We start from the raw sequence: 12,655 nt of genomic DNA, 5'->3' as shown, positions 1-12,655 counted from the left end.
TGGCGCAGCGGTTGAGCACTGGGTTGCGAAACAGCCTGCAGCCTCTGCAGCACCAGTTCGATCCCCGGCTGCTCCCCAGCCACCAGAGGAGGGTCCCACATGGCGCGCAGACCTCTCCTGCCGCCCGCTGCTCCCCTCAGCAGTGTACCTCGTCCGTCTGCCTGCTCTGCTCCCCGCATAAATAAATAAATAAATAAATAAATAAATAAATAAATAAATAAATAAATAAATCTTTTAAAAAAAAAAAAGAAAATGCACTTAATGCTTAAAGATCTGTGAATGTAAACATTGTTTCCATGATACAGAGAAATGACTTCTATTATGATGTTCTCTTTTTTTTTTTCTCCTCTAATATTTCCCCCCAAGATCTCTTACATGATCTCAGCATGGGCCAGAATGTGCAAAATCCTTGGGAAAGAATTTCAGCAGTATCTTCCAGTGGTCATGGGACCTTTAATGAAGACAGCTTCCATTAAGCCTGAAGTGGCCCTTTTAGACAGTAGGTGTCTTTTTGAGGACATAACGATTATAAAATTCCACTCTGTTGTTATTTTTAACGTGAATTTTGTTTTCTTCCCTGTTACTAGCTCAAGACATGGAAAATATGAGTGATGATGATGGCTGGGAATTTGTGAACCTTGGAGATCAGCAAAGTTTTGGTATTAAAACTGCAGGACTGGAAGAAAAGTCAACTGCTTGCCAGATGCTGGTAAATGATTATGATGTTTACTAAACTTTGTTTTATGACTGATAATATGCATTTCATAGGAATGCTTTGCATACATGCTCAATTATTTTGAAGGGTGGGGATATAGGAGAGGGAATGGGGGGAAAACGAGCTGGGAATATATTATTTAAAAAGTAAAATGTAGAAACCTTTCCACTTCTCATTTTACATCTTAAAGAAACCATGTAGATAAACCTTTTAACTTTGCTGTTCTTAGTACAACAACAAGGACCTCCCTGGTGGCATAGGGGTTAAAGTCTCAGTGCTATCAAGCTGCAGCCAGGGAGCTAGCCCACATGGCGCAGCAGACCTCTCCTGTCTCGCCCACTGCTTCCTTCAGTAGTGTATTTTAGTAGATCTGCCTGTTCTGCTCCCCACTCTTGTCTCTGGTGAATCCTCTTCCCCCACTTCCCACCCCCCCTGCACCTGTGGCTTACACCCCAATTCTTGTATGCATAAATAAATAAAAATAAATCTTAAAAAAAAATAACTTAAATGCCTTATAATAGGAAGATGATTAGTAATTATTCACAGTAATTGCAAAACTACAAGAGGAAAAGGATTTTTGTCTGTCTGGGGATTTATATATAGTAGATAGCCAAGGAATTTTTTTTAATGAATTGAAATATGCTCCCAATATTAAAAATAAAACTGTATGATTTCAGTTATATAAACAAAAGAGAGTAGGAAAATCAAAATGTTTACAATAATTATCTTTCATATGTAATTTGAGGTTTCTCCTCCTTTTTAGTGTGTGTCATAGACACTTAGGGATTTTTTGTTGTTTTTTTAGTGAAAGAATTGAGATTATGGTATGTTAATAAATTTAGCAATTAAATCTAAAGAACAGGGCCTCCCCAGTGGCGCAGCGGTTGAGCGCTGGGTTGTGAAGCTGCCCGCAGCCTCTGCAGCACCGGTTCGATCCCCGGCTGCTCCCTGGCCACTGGAGGAGGGTCCCACGTGGTGTGCAGACCTGTCCAGCCGCCCGCTGCTCCCCTCAGCAGTGTACTTCGGTCCTTCTGCCTGCTCTGCTCCCCGCTCTGGCTCTGGTGAATTCTCTCACCCTCCCGTGCTTCTGACTGTACCCAGTGCTTGTATAAATAACTAAATAAATCTTTAAAAATAAAAATAAATCTAAAGAACAGTTAATTGGTTAAATTTTACTTTATATTAATAGAGCATTATCATGTCCTAATTCACTTAAAAATGTTTCTTGAATTTACTCTTCAATACGTGGCTAAAATTTATAAACATTTTACATTTTTGTGTTATCTTTCTGAGCAAGAATTTCTGAAGAGCAAATACAAATTACCAACTCTTAATGAAGTAGAAGAGAGTAAGTTTTTAAAATAGCACTTTTTGTTTTACTGTTGAAATAATTTCTTTAAAGTACAAAATAACTTAGGTATTTGCTACAGATTTATATTTTACTGATATGCTGCAATTCAGTTTTCAGGATTTTTTTGTCGCTAATTTCACATTCTTTTTAAATAAAAGTAATTTGACAGTCCTCTGTGCAGCTCTAAATACGTAATTCTAGGCATGATACAGCTTTCCATGGTCTTTATTATTTTGTCATTAATAAATATTAATACCTGCAAACTAACATGGATCTTGACTGATTTCCCAACACATTGTTTTCAGGTTTGCTATGCCAAGGAATTGAAGGAGGGCTTTGTGGAGTACACCGAGCAGGTTGTCAAACTGATGGTCCCGTTACTGAAATTTTACTTCCACGATGATATCCTTTACATTTTGAACACACAGTTTTAGATTTGGTTACATTTGATGACTCATTCAAATATATATTACCATTACTGTTTTTGTTTGCACTAACAGTAGTTGCAGGTTATAAACTGGGTTCTCTACATGGGCCTTTGGTTCTCTTGTGCCTGAAACATGAAAAAGAAAATGTATCTCCTCTGGTTGACAATATTCTGTGGGCCACTGAAGGATTTTTAATATTGATATTTAATTAGCACATGTTTACTATTGCATATAATTACAGCTTTTCCCAAATAGCTTGTAAAGTTAAGAAAGTAAGCCATTTCTTAATAGGTTAGAGACTCATTGACACCTCTCTGTTAGCGTTGAGAATCCTACATTTCGGATGTGGATAGCTAGCACCTTTGGGGAGAAACATCTTGCATGTTAAAATGTTTTTCTCCTTAGCGTAATGACAGTGGTGGAGAAATGTGTAAATACATGTTTATGCTTTTACACATGTGTGTACACATGCACTTTCATCAGTGGGTGAGAAGCCCCGGGGAGTAGCAGAATCTGGACTCAAACCCACGTCTGCCACAGAGCCCTTTGTTGTAGTTGTTTATGCAGTTTCCTGTCCTGGAGTCCTTCACCGCTGATGTCTTTTCCCCCAGCAGACTTCCCAGGATGCCAGAGGGCAAAGCAGGATTGTTTATAAGAGGAAGTCCCAAGATATTTTTACAAATGGTATGTGATAGGGAGAGGCAACTGATTTCATTGGAAACTGAAAAGCCTAATAAAGGAAGAACTGTTTTTCTTCCATACTTTTCCCAGTGAAGTCCTAACTGTAGTTGTATTTATTAGAAACTTATGTCTGAGGATAAGTACCTCTTGAGACAGGCTATTAGGATCTCAGTTCCTTTTCTAGTTGTTTCTACGTTTTTGGGTTATGTTTGAGCTGTAGGAGGCCCAGTGCTCTGTGCCACTGGCATCATTACTACTGTATTGTAGGTGACAGAAGACAGGGAGGTATGTCTTATGGGCAGAGAGACTGCTATTTTTATACACAAGTCGTATTTAACACAGCTCTTGGATAGCAGTTCTAGATAAACAGAAGTTGCCTGGCTTGAATTAGCCCAGTGAACACTTACACAAGCAAAATGATAGAACAGTCTTTTGAAGATAGGATTGCATTCCCTTAACAATGAAACGTGTTCGCGTGGCAGCAGCAGAATCCATGCCTCTTCTCCTGGAATGCGCAAGAGTTCGTGGTCCTGAATATCTCACACAGATGTGGCACTTCATGTGTGACGCGTTAATCAAGGCCATTGGCACAGAGCCAGATTCGGACGTCCTCTCAGAAATAATGCACTCTTTTGCAAAGGTGAATGTTTTTTAAAAATATGAGTAGATGGTCGCACATTCATCTCTTACTGTTGCTGAATAAATTGGGCAGTTTCTTGTTCTTTTAGTGTGTTTTCTTAATTGTAGCCAGTCTTTGTATTCCTGTCTTGGTCGCTTTCCATTATTTTACCTAATGTTTAACTACAGAGGCTTAGATATCACCTTCACTTTGTCCAATCCTTCTGAATTCCTATTTTTCCCTGTTACCCTCTCTCTTCATGCTGTTGCAAGAGCCTTTGTTCTACTCCATAAATTGCTCCCTTTCTTGCAGTTTAGTCTCCTCGAGCAGTAACTTGCTGCTCTTGGAGACACTCACCTCCCCATAATCTTGGTCACCACTGTTGCTCACAGCTCCATAGCTTGCTTACCTCTTGACTTTAAAGTTCTTCATTCTTATTCCCATTTACATTCCTGCAATTTAGAATTTGCTATTTTTCCAAAGAATGCATGTGCCCAGGTCTCTGCTCCTGTTGCGTCCCTACCTGCAGTGCCCTACCAAGGCAGACTTTCTTCAATACTATCTTTGTACAGTATGAATGTGTTGAGCTTAGAAATTGTTGGGTCTGTTGCATCTTTGAATCCTCAGCACCTACCCTAATGTTTTATCCTTAAGATATGCCTAGGACCTGTTTACAATAAAAATATTTTTTCAATTTTAAAAATACTATTGTAACATTGAAAATACGTTAATTTTTCTCATTTTTCTGTGTTTCTTAGTTGAGTTTAATTCTTGACTCTAAAAATTCATATTAAAGCTTATGGATTGTTTCTTTGCTTTCCTTATTTTAGTGCATTGAAGTAATGGGAGATGGATGCCTTAATAATGAACACTTTGAAGAATTGGGAGGTATACTGAAAGCTAAACTTGAAGAACATTTTAAAAACCAAGAATTGCGACAAGGTAAGTTTTCCTATACTTTCATTTCTGAATACAACCCTTGACTATTTTGGCGACCATTTAAAAAGACATTTATTTGGGTGTGTTTTAGTTAAAAGACAAGATGAAGACTATGATGAACAGGTGGAAGAGTCACTACAAGATGAGGTAAATTATTCCCTTCAGAATATGACCATTTGCATCTGAAAGATTTTTAAATGCTGCAATCTCTAATTTATCTGACTTGTCATTCTGATATTATCTGTAATCTTTTGCAGAAAAGTTGCATGTGTAGTTTTATTAATTTTGAGAATGTAAGTGATTTAAAAATCAGCTGATTTGTGTTTGGGATGCTGGGTATGTGTTTTATTCCAATAGCTTACACAAAACACTTTGAGCTCACCTGGTATCACTCTCTTTATGTGCTTTTCACAACACCAATTATATTGACAAGTGCTTTCACATTTTTTTTTAAAGATTTATTTATTTATGAATAAAAGATCTGGGGTACAGGCCAGAGATGAGGGGGGGCGGGCGGGTGAGAGGATTCACCAGAGACAGAGTGAGGAACGGAACAGGCAGACCGACTGAAATACACTGCTGGGGGAGCAGCGGGCGAGACAAGAGAGGTCTGCTTCGCCATGTGAATTGCTCTCTGGCCAGCCGGAGATCAAACTCGTGCTGCAGAGGCTGCAGATTGCTTTGCAGTGCGGTGCTTAATCTCTTGCGCCACCAGGGAGGCCCAGCTTTCACCATTTTAAAGATGAGTAAACTCAAATTCAATTCTTAAATGACTACCAAAAAGCCACACACTGTTGACAGTCGGGCTTAATCCCAGATCTCCCTGTAATATCAATTGTCTTTCTACTGGAACACAAAGTAATGCAGATGTCCTTATAAATGATACCTATACAGCGGTTGATAAAATACCCCACTTGTTATTCATGTCTCTCATCAAATCACTTGACACCAGACATGATTTTAGTTGTCCATTTAGGGGCCAGAATGTGTGGCATGTGGCCATCCTGATGGAGCAGTGCTAGCATGTGGGTCACTCCAGATCTCAATGGGGTGCACCTATGCTGGCATGCATGTTGCTCCCAGGGGTGAGATACTATAACTGACCTACATCTCCCATCATCCTGCTCCACAATTAAACACATTCTTAGAGAAGACAAAATACTGAAGTAAAACACTTTTCATTTTAAAACTTGGGAATCTGGGATAATTTTCAACCACACATTTTTGAGTACCTTTTAAAATGTCTTTGCAATAAGTACAGTATTTGTCACACCTTTTTTTTAATCTTCAGCAGATAAGAGACATGGCACCCAATTTTTGAGGTGGCCTTTTCTGGACTCTTGCTCTGCCCCCTTAAGTGATGAGAAATTTTCTTAGATATTTTAAATAAACGTTACTATCACTTATAATATATCTGAGTGTGTTTTGTTTTTGTTTTTGTTTCTTTAGGATGATAATGATGTTTATATTCTGACCAAAGTGTCAGACATTTTACACTCGATATTCAGTAGCTACAAGGAGAAGGTGTTACCGTGGTTTGAACAACTGCTTCCATTAATTGTCAATCTAATTGTAAGTGTTACTTTTGGACAGTTATTGTAGATAGATATTGTTGACCTGGAATTCTTCATTACAGCCTTTGCAAACTTCAGCTTTTAAAATGAATCTTAGATAAAATAAAATGTTTCTACTTAACAGTTTTAATTTTTTATCAAGTCTACTGTATTGCCCTAAATATTTTCTCACTCAACTGTACTTGAAGTTTGCTTATATTTTTCATAGATCACTTCCAGCAAATTCTAAAGACATGCAAGTGATTTTTTTTCATTATTTTAAATTGTCAGTGCCCTGCTAAATTAATAAATGGAAAGATCCATTTATTAATCAAAAATGATGGCATTTTTTTGTAGTAGACCCTAGAGAATTCAGTTAATATCCTTGTTATGTGCAGCCAGCAATCTTTTTGGATAATGTGCTTATATACCCAATTTTTAAAATATATATTATAAATTAAAAGTGATCATTAGAACTTCTCTGGCTTTCAGTTTTATGCTTTATTGCCTTTAAAATAGTACAGTGTATTTTTTAAGAGAAGACACACATGACTATTACTTAACCTGTTAAATCAGTACTGTAAAGTTAGACTCTTGGCAGATTTTATTATTGTGGTTTTTTTTTTTTTAAGATTTATTTATTTATGCAGACAGAGCTGGGGTGTAGGCCAGAGGTGCAGGGAGGGTGAGTGGATTCACCAGAGACACAGTGGGAAACAGAACAAGCAGATCTACTGAAATACACTGCTGAGGGGAGCAGTAGGTGAGTCAGGAGAGGTCTGCTACGCCCATATGGGTCAGCTCCCTGGCCGGGGATCGAACTTGTGCAATGGCGGTGGATTGTTTCATAGTGCTGAGACTTAATTCCTTGCGCCACCAGGGAGGCCCCTATTGTTTTTGGTTTTTGGGTTTTTTTTAAGATTTATTTTATTTATATAAGAGCTGAGGTACAGGCCAGAGGCGTGGGAGAGTGAGAGGATTCACCAGAGACAGGGTAGGGAGCAGAATAGGCAGACAGCCGAAATACGCTAGAGACAGGAGAGGTCTGCCGCGCCATGTGGGAATCTCCTGGGCCCACCAGGAATAGAACCCTTGCTTGCAGAGGCTGCGGACAGCTTCACAGAGCTGTGTTCAATCCGCTACACCACACCCCAATTGTGTTTTTTAAGTACAGCATCACCGTCATGTTTTTTTATAAAGTAAAGGGATATGGTATGCCGCTGCTCTTCTTGTGTATGGTAATGTCTGATTGTGTTAATAGAAAAAAAAATCACTCAAATCTTCTGAACTTAACAAAATCCTTGTAGTAGTTTTAGGATGATGAGTCACAAGAAGTGGTTGTTATCAGGTTGTTTTTCATTTCCTGTATCAGAAATATCCATGTATGCTGGTATTCTGTACTATTTTTCTGACATTCTTTATGTGCTCCGATATTGAAAGCTTAAAAGACTATCTCTTTTGTAGTGTCCACACAGACCGTGGCCAGACAGACAATGGGGACTGTGCATCTTTGATGATGTTATAGAACACTGTAGTCCAGCCTCATTTAAATATGCAGAGTATTTCTTACGGCCAATGCTCCAGTACGTATGCGACAACAGCCCAGAGGTCAGGCAGGCGGCCGCGTACGGCCTGGGTGTCATGGCACAGTGTGGCGGAGATAACTACCGCCCTTTTTGTACAGGTACATTTGTCTATTTGGCTTCCTTTTATCCATACTGCCTTGCTCTTTTTTCCATGCCCCCAAATACCATATGCCTGTTTCTGCTTTATTCTCTTTCCTTTTTCAAACATCTCTTCTGTAGCACATAGACTTCACCATCATTGTTCTCCATCATTGTTCTCATTGAAATGGAAATGAAATCTGAGTGGAATCAGTGTCTCCCCACCTTAGTCATACAGGGAATTAGGAGATCGGGGGCCTACCCCAACCCTAGCTACGACTTGAGAAACATTCTTGGGGGCCTGTACATTTAGCACAGGAAGTAACTAAGCAGCTTTAAAACCTTAGTCCCCTGAGGTGATGAGGGGTATAGATGTGGAGGCTGAAACCTCTCACAGGACTGTAACTTAGGAGAGCAGTTCTGCTGACATACTGGGCTAGCTCCTTTCATCCTTCTGACTCTGTCCCCAAGAAGACAAAACTTTCCTTACACTCTAACGTGAAAAAATGTTTATATGTGTTTATTTGCATAAAAATGAGATTTTTAACTCACCCTTATTCAAATGTTTTATTTTAGAAGCACTTCCGCTGCTGGTAAGAGTTATTCAGTCTGCTGATTCCAAGACCAAAGAAAATGTCAACGCTACAGAGAACTGCATCTCAGCAGTAGGGAAAATTATGAAGTTCAAGCCTGATTGTGTGAATGTAGAAGAAGTCCTCCCACACTGGTTGTCTTGGCTTCCGCTGCATGAAGACAAAGAAGAAGCTGTTCAGACTTTCAGTTATCTGTGCGACCTTATTGAAAGGTGAGAAAATGGACAGGTACACCTTTTTTACCTCTCCTAATAATAAAACAGCTCTCAGATAATAATGCTATCTATAAATCTTACTAAAACATGTCCGAGTTAAGACTGCCTAAACATTGGATCTAATTATGAGTTTTCCCCAGCAGATTAGGCATTATGAAGCATGATTTAAAAAAAAAAAAATTCCTTCCCTAGTTTTCTGTTACCTGTGCCATTTATTTGTTTCAGCTTTACTGAAGTATAATTGACAAAATCTTCATTAGAATAAGATTGCAGTACATTGTTAGTACCATTATTTGACCCTCTAAAATTCTGGTGTTTTTCTTTGGATTCAAGACTTGGTGGTATAAAGAAAGCATGCCAAATGGGTAGTCAAGATCTGACCGTGAGCTCTGGCATTATTAATGCTGTTTTGTGCCCAGGAGTCTTTCTATAATTGCAATAACCTGGAGTCTGTAGACACTATCAAATCAAAGGCCTGTTGTTTGGTGTCTGTTTTTCTAAGTCCAGGTTCCCCTAAATGTTAGTCCGGTTTGAGCTCTATCTTTAATTACTACTTTCAGTTCATGAATAAACCTAACTAGCACTGCTCATCTCCTGGAGTTTGTAAAAGGAAGCCAGCAGACATATTCCTACTTGCCTGTTTTAAGTTCAAGTATTGTATTTGAATCTTTCCACTGAGAACATCACTAAGGAATGTCTAGCCTTCCTGGAGACTACACACTTTTCTACCTGCTCCTGCCTCTTAAGTAACCCATCTCCATCATGCTGTTTGATCATCTCACTTGGAAATGACTGCTCTGAATTTCTCTTAGACATTGGAATTCTAGTTCGCCGTTAAGTCTCTTTCTGTTAAACTTGCCTAGAGTTAATCTCCTGGCCCATAGATGCTTCTGAATTTCATATTTATTTTACAGTCTATTTTGAAGAATCCACATATGTGTTAAGAAACTATTGTTATTAGTAATTGCTTATTTTTTTTTGACAGGTCACAAGTTATTTATAGAGCATTTAATTATACTTAAAGCATTCTATTTGGCCTTTCAAACCACCCTAAGAGATAAGCGAAGTGTTTTCCTTAGTTGGGAAAAACAGAAAAGCTCATAAGTGAAATTAACTGCTTTTCCTCCTACTGAATTGAAAAGACAGTTGATTTTAGTGAATGGATAATGAACTTTTAAAGACATTATAATGCAGTATTGGGGGAAGGTGTAGAGAAGTACGATTGCTTGAATGATTTCTCTATCATTTTCATCTATGTTTTTTTTTTTCCTCTTGCTAGTAATCACCCAATTGTTCTTGGCCCAAACAATACCAATCTGCCCAAAATATTCAGTATAATTGCAGAAGGAGAAATGCATGAGGCCATTAAACATGAAGATCCTTGTGCCAAACGTCTGGCTAATGTCGTTCGCCAAGTACAGGTAAGCCGATCTGGCCAATTGAAAAAGATGAAATGCTTCCTTAGGCTTGAGTTGTTCCCACCTCCCTTCCATATTCTATATTACAAGAAGGAAATAAACTCTAATGAGCATAGGAAATTTCGTTTTTATAATCTCTACTCCAAGCCTCAAATGGATTATACTTGTTATAATCTCTCCACATTTATTAAAACTAAAACCTTCATCTAAAATGTGAGACATTTTGAACCTTCTACTTGGTGCTTAGCATAGACTCGTAAGATTTTTCTGTAATAACTGAAGGGAAAAAGAGGGATTTCATTAGTAAAGAAGATGTCACCTAGCAGTTTTTTAAGTGATCTTTACTCCCTGAATTCATGTATGTCGGTTACTTGTCTGTGTCATCTTCCTAATGTGACTTTATCAGTGCGAAATGAAGAAAACGTCCACTGAAATGAACTTTAAAGAAGTAAACAGATTTCTTGCTTTTGTAATAATACTCATCAAACCAATCTACCTGGAAAGAAAGTATTTTTTTTTTTTTTTTTGCTCTTATAGCCTACCTATAATAACAGTAATTCTTAAAATACTTGCTGATGACCATTGCACCCCAGCTAAACCTGTGAACTGTTTTTTTTTTTCCCCTAGACTTCTGGAGGATTGTGGACTGAATGCATAGCACAGCTCAGTCCTGAGCAGCAGGCAGCCATACAGGAGCTCCTGAACTCTGCTTGAAGGGCCTTAATATCACCACCAGAAAACTAACTCCAAATAAACGTTTACCCTTTTGTTTAGGTTTCTTTGTTTTGTTTTTAAGCAAAAGAGAACGTTAGAATTGTGTGTCGGCTGCTCTTCTGCACAGCCACAGCAGCAGGATAAGCAGCTCTGGGTCTCAGAATGGCATTTAAATGAATTTCTATCAACCACTGAAGAAGTTCCGTAAGTCCTACAGTAGCACTGAAGAGTATTTTTCTATTGGTAAAACCCACCCATGTGAAGGTGAAAGGGAAATAAAATTAATTTTTCTCGTTAGACATAAGGAAATTTGACACAACAGCTGTAACATCAGTTACTCATCATAGATGTTTGTTAAATTGTTATACAGCTATCGTGTTCATTCTATTAATTGGAGTGTGAGTCTTTTCGTAGGGTAGAAAGAAGCCTCTACCCAACAAACTAGTAGATCCAAGCATAGGGGGAAAGCTGAAGACACACACAAGCAGCATGAAGATGTCTGATTTGGTGGCACTTTCAGTTCTTTTCTCCAAAAGATTTACACAGTGACTCCACTTGGATGGCTTCTCAGCTTCCAGCCCTTGAATGTGAAGTGTTGTTGGCATGTCTGGCAGTAGTATCTCATTCACTCCTCAATAAACAGCATTGAAATACAAAAGAAGCTTGTGTAAAAATTTGGTACTGTCTGGCTTCATTTAATGTTTTTAATATAAGAATATGATATTTTTTTAAAGTATTAACTATGGCTCTGAATTCCCCACCCCCCAATGTTTTCCTTGTGCAATTCAAACTTAAAAGCACCTGGTTTTTTACTGTCTTCTACTTTAATTTAAATTGTTGTGATACACCTTCTCCTTCACAATTGGTGTTCTTTTGACGTTTGCAAATTTCAATCAGTAGTTTTTTTTAAACTAGAATTGTTCTGGTTAGATCAGAAAGATTAGGCCTAGAGTTTTCACTGCAAATTGTAGTTGCTATAGAGCCACACACAACTTTTAAACTTTTAATTTTATGATAAGTATTATGGTTAAGATGATTTACTGATAAATTCAGTAAAATGTGTGAATGTTTTTTTCTTTATGTATTAACCTCATAGCAGTAAATGACTTGCTATTGTTTCTTTTAAGTGATTTTTCTAAGGGATCTTACTAGATTTCTGTTGAAACTTCAGTGTTAACATTTTTATAGTTTGTACTAAATTTACCCATGATACAAAAATGAATTTTATGCCTAGATCAGAATTTAAAATTAAAGATTTTTTCTTTAAATGATTTGCATTATTTTATTAAAACTAAATCTGAAACAAAAGAGAAAGGAACATGGACTTTACTAAGATGGTTCACTTGCTAGAAAATCCCTTCCGCTGAGTCACGTCTTCGGCACACACTGAGCTCAGAGCTGCCGCGCCGGGCAGAGCATCCTGTTGGATGACTTCACCCTTGGCTGTCGTCTTCGGTGGGACCCTAGTTGACTCCTGGTATTGTGTGGGAGCCTAGTTAGAGCTACTTTGTACCCTGCCTTCCTGTTGGAGTCAAAAGTCATAGCATAGACAAGGGTTTGCCAGGGCAGTTAATGGGCTGGTGCCAACCACCTTGGCAGAGCAGGTCTTGTTTTTTAAGTTATTACTACACTTAAAGAAAAAACGTTAAAAATGTGCTGTGAGTGGCCTAAGTTCAGATGATTGGTCAGTGAATGGCTCACGCTTTGGAGCATCTGGTATTTGAAAGCACTGCACTAATCTAATAGGGGTGAGGGTCTGCGCGAT

The 12,655-nt window shown here is 38.3% G+C and overlaps 1 protein-coding gene across 2 annotated transcripts in view; it reads left to right on the top strand.

Moving 5' to 3' along the window:
* IPO5 (importin 5) overlaps window positions 1-12,158 on the top strand; it is a 40,854-nt gene extending 28,696 nt beyond the window's left edge. For both annotated transcript variants that reach the window (XM_037528767.2, XM_037528768.2), the window contains 11 exons: window positions 367-499; window positions 588-709; window positions 2,372-2,468; window positions 3,643-3,815; window positions 4,625-4,736; window positions 4,825-4,880; window positions 6,183-6,305; window positions 7,751-7,970; window positions 8,527-8,755; window positions 10,038-10,179; window positions 10,804-12,158. In XM_037528767.2, the coding sequence (XP_037384664.1) occupies window positions 367-499; window positions 588-709; window positions 2,372-2,468; window positions 3,643-3,815; window positions 4,625-4,736; window positions 4,825-4,880; window positions 6,183-6,305; window positions 7,751-7,970; window positions 8,527-8,755; window positions 10,038-10,179; window positions 10,804-10,890 (1,494 nt within the window). In that variant the 3' untranslated portion in view covers window positions 10,891-12,158. The remainder of the gene's footprint in view (window positions 1-366; window positions 500-587; window positions 710-2,371; window positions 2,469-3,642; window positions 3,816-4,624; window positions 4,737-4,824; window positions 4,881-6,182; window positions 6,306-7,750; window positions 7,971-8,526; window positions 8,756-10,037; window positions 10,180-10,803) is intronic.
* Window positions 12,159-12,655: the final 497 nt, after the last annotated feature.

Source organism: Talpa occidentalis, unplaced genomic scaffold (genome assembly GCF_014898055.3).
Source record: "Talpa occidentalis isolate TD23 unplaced genomic scaffold, MPIMG_talOcc4v2.1 talOcc4.5, whole genome shotgun sequence".
Lineage (NCBI taxonomy): Eukaryota > Metazoa > Chordata > Mammalia > Eulipotyphla > Talpidae > Talpa > Talpa occidentalis.
This window is presented reverse-complemented; position numbering and strand designations above follow the sequence as displayed.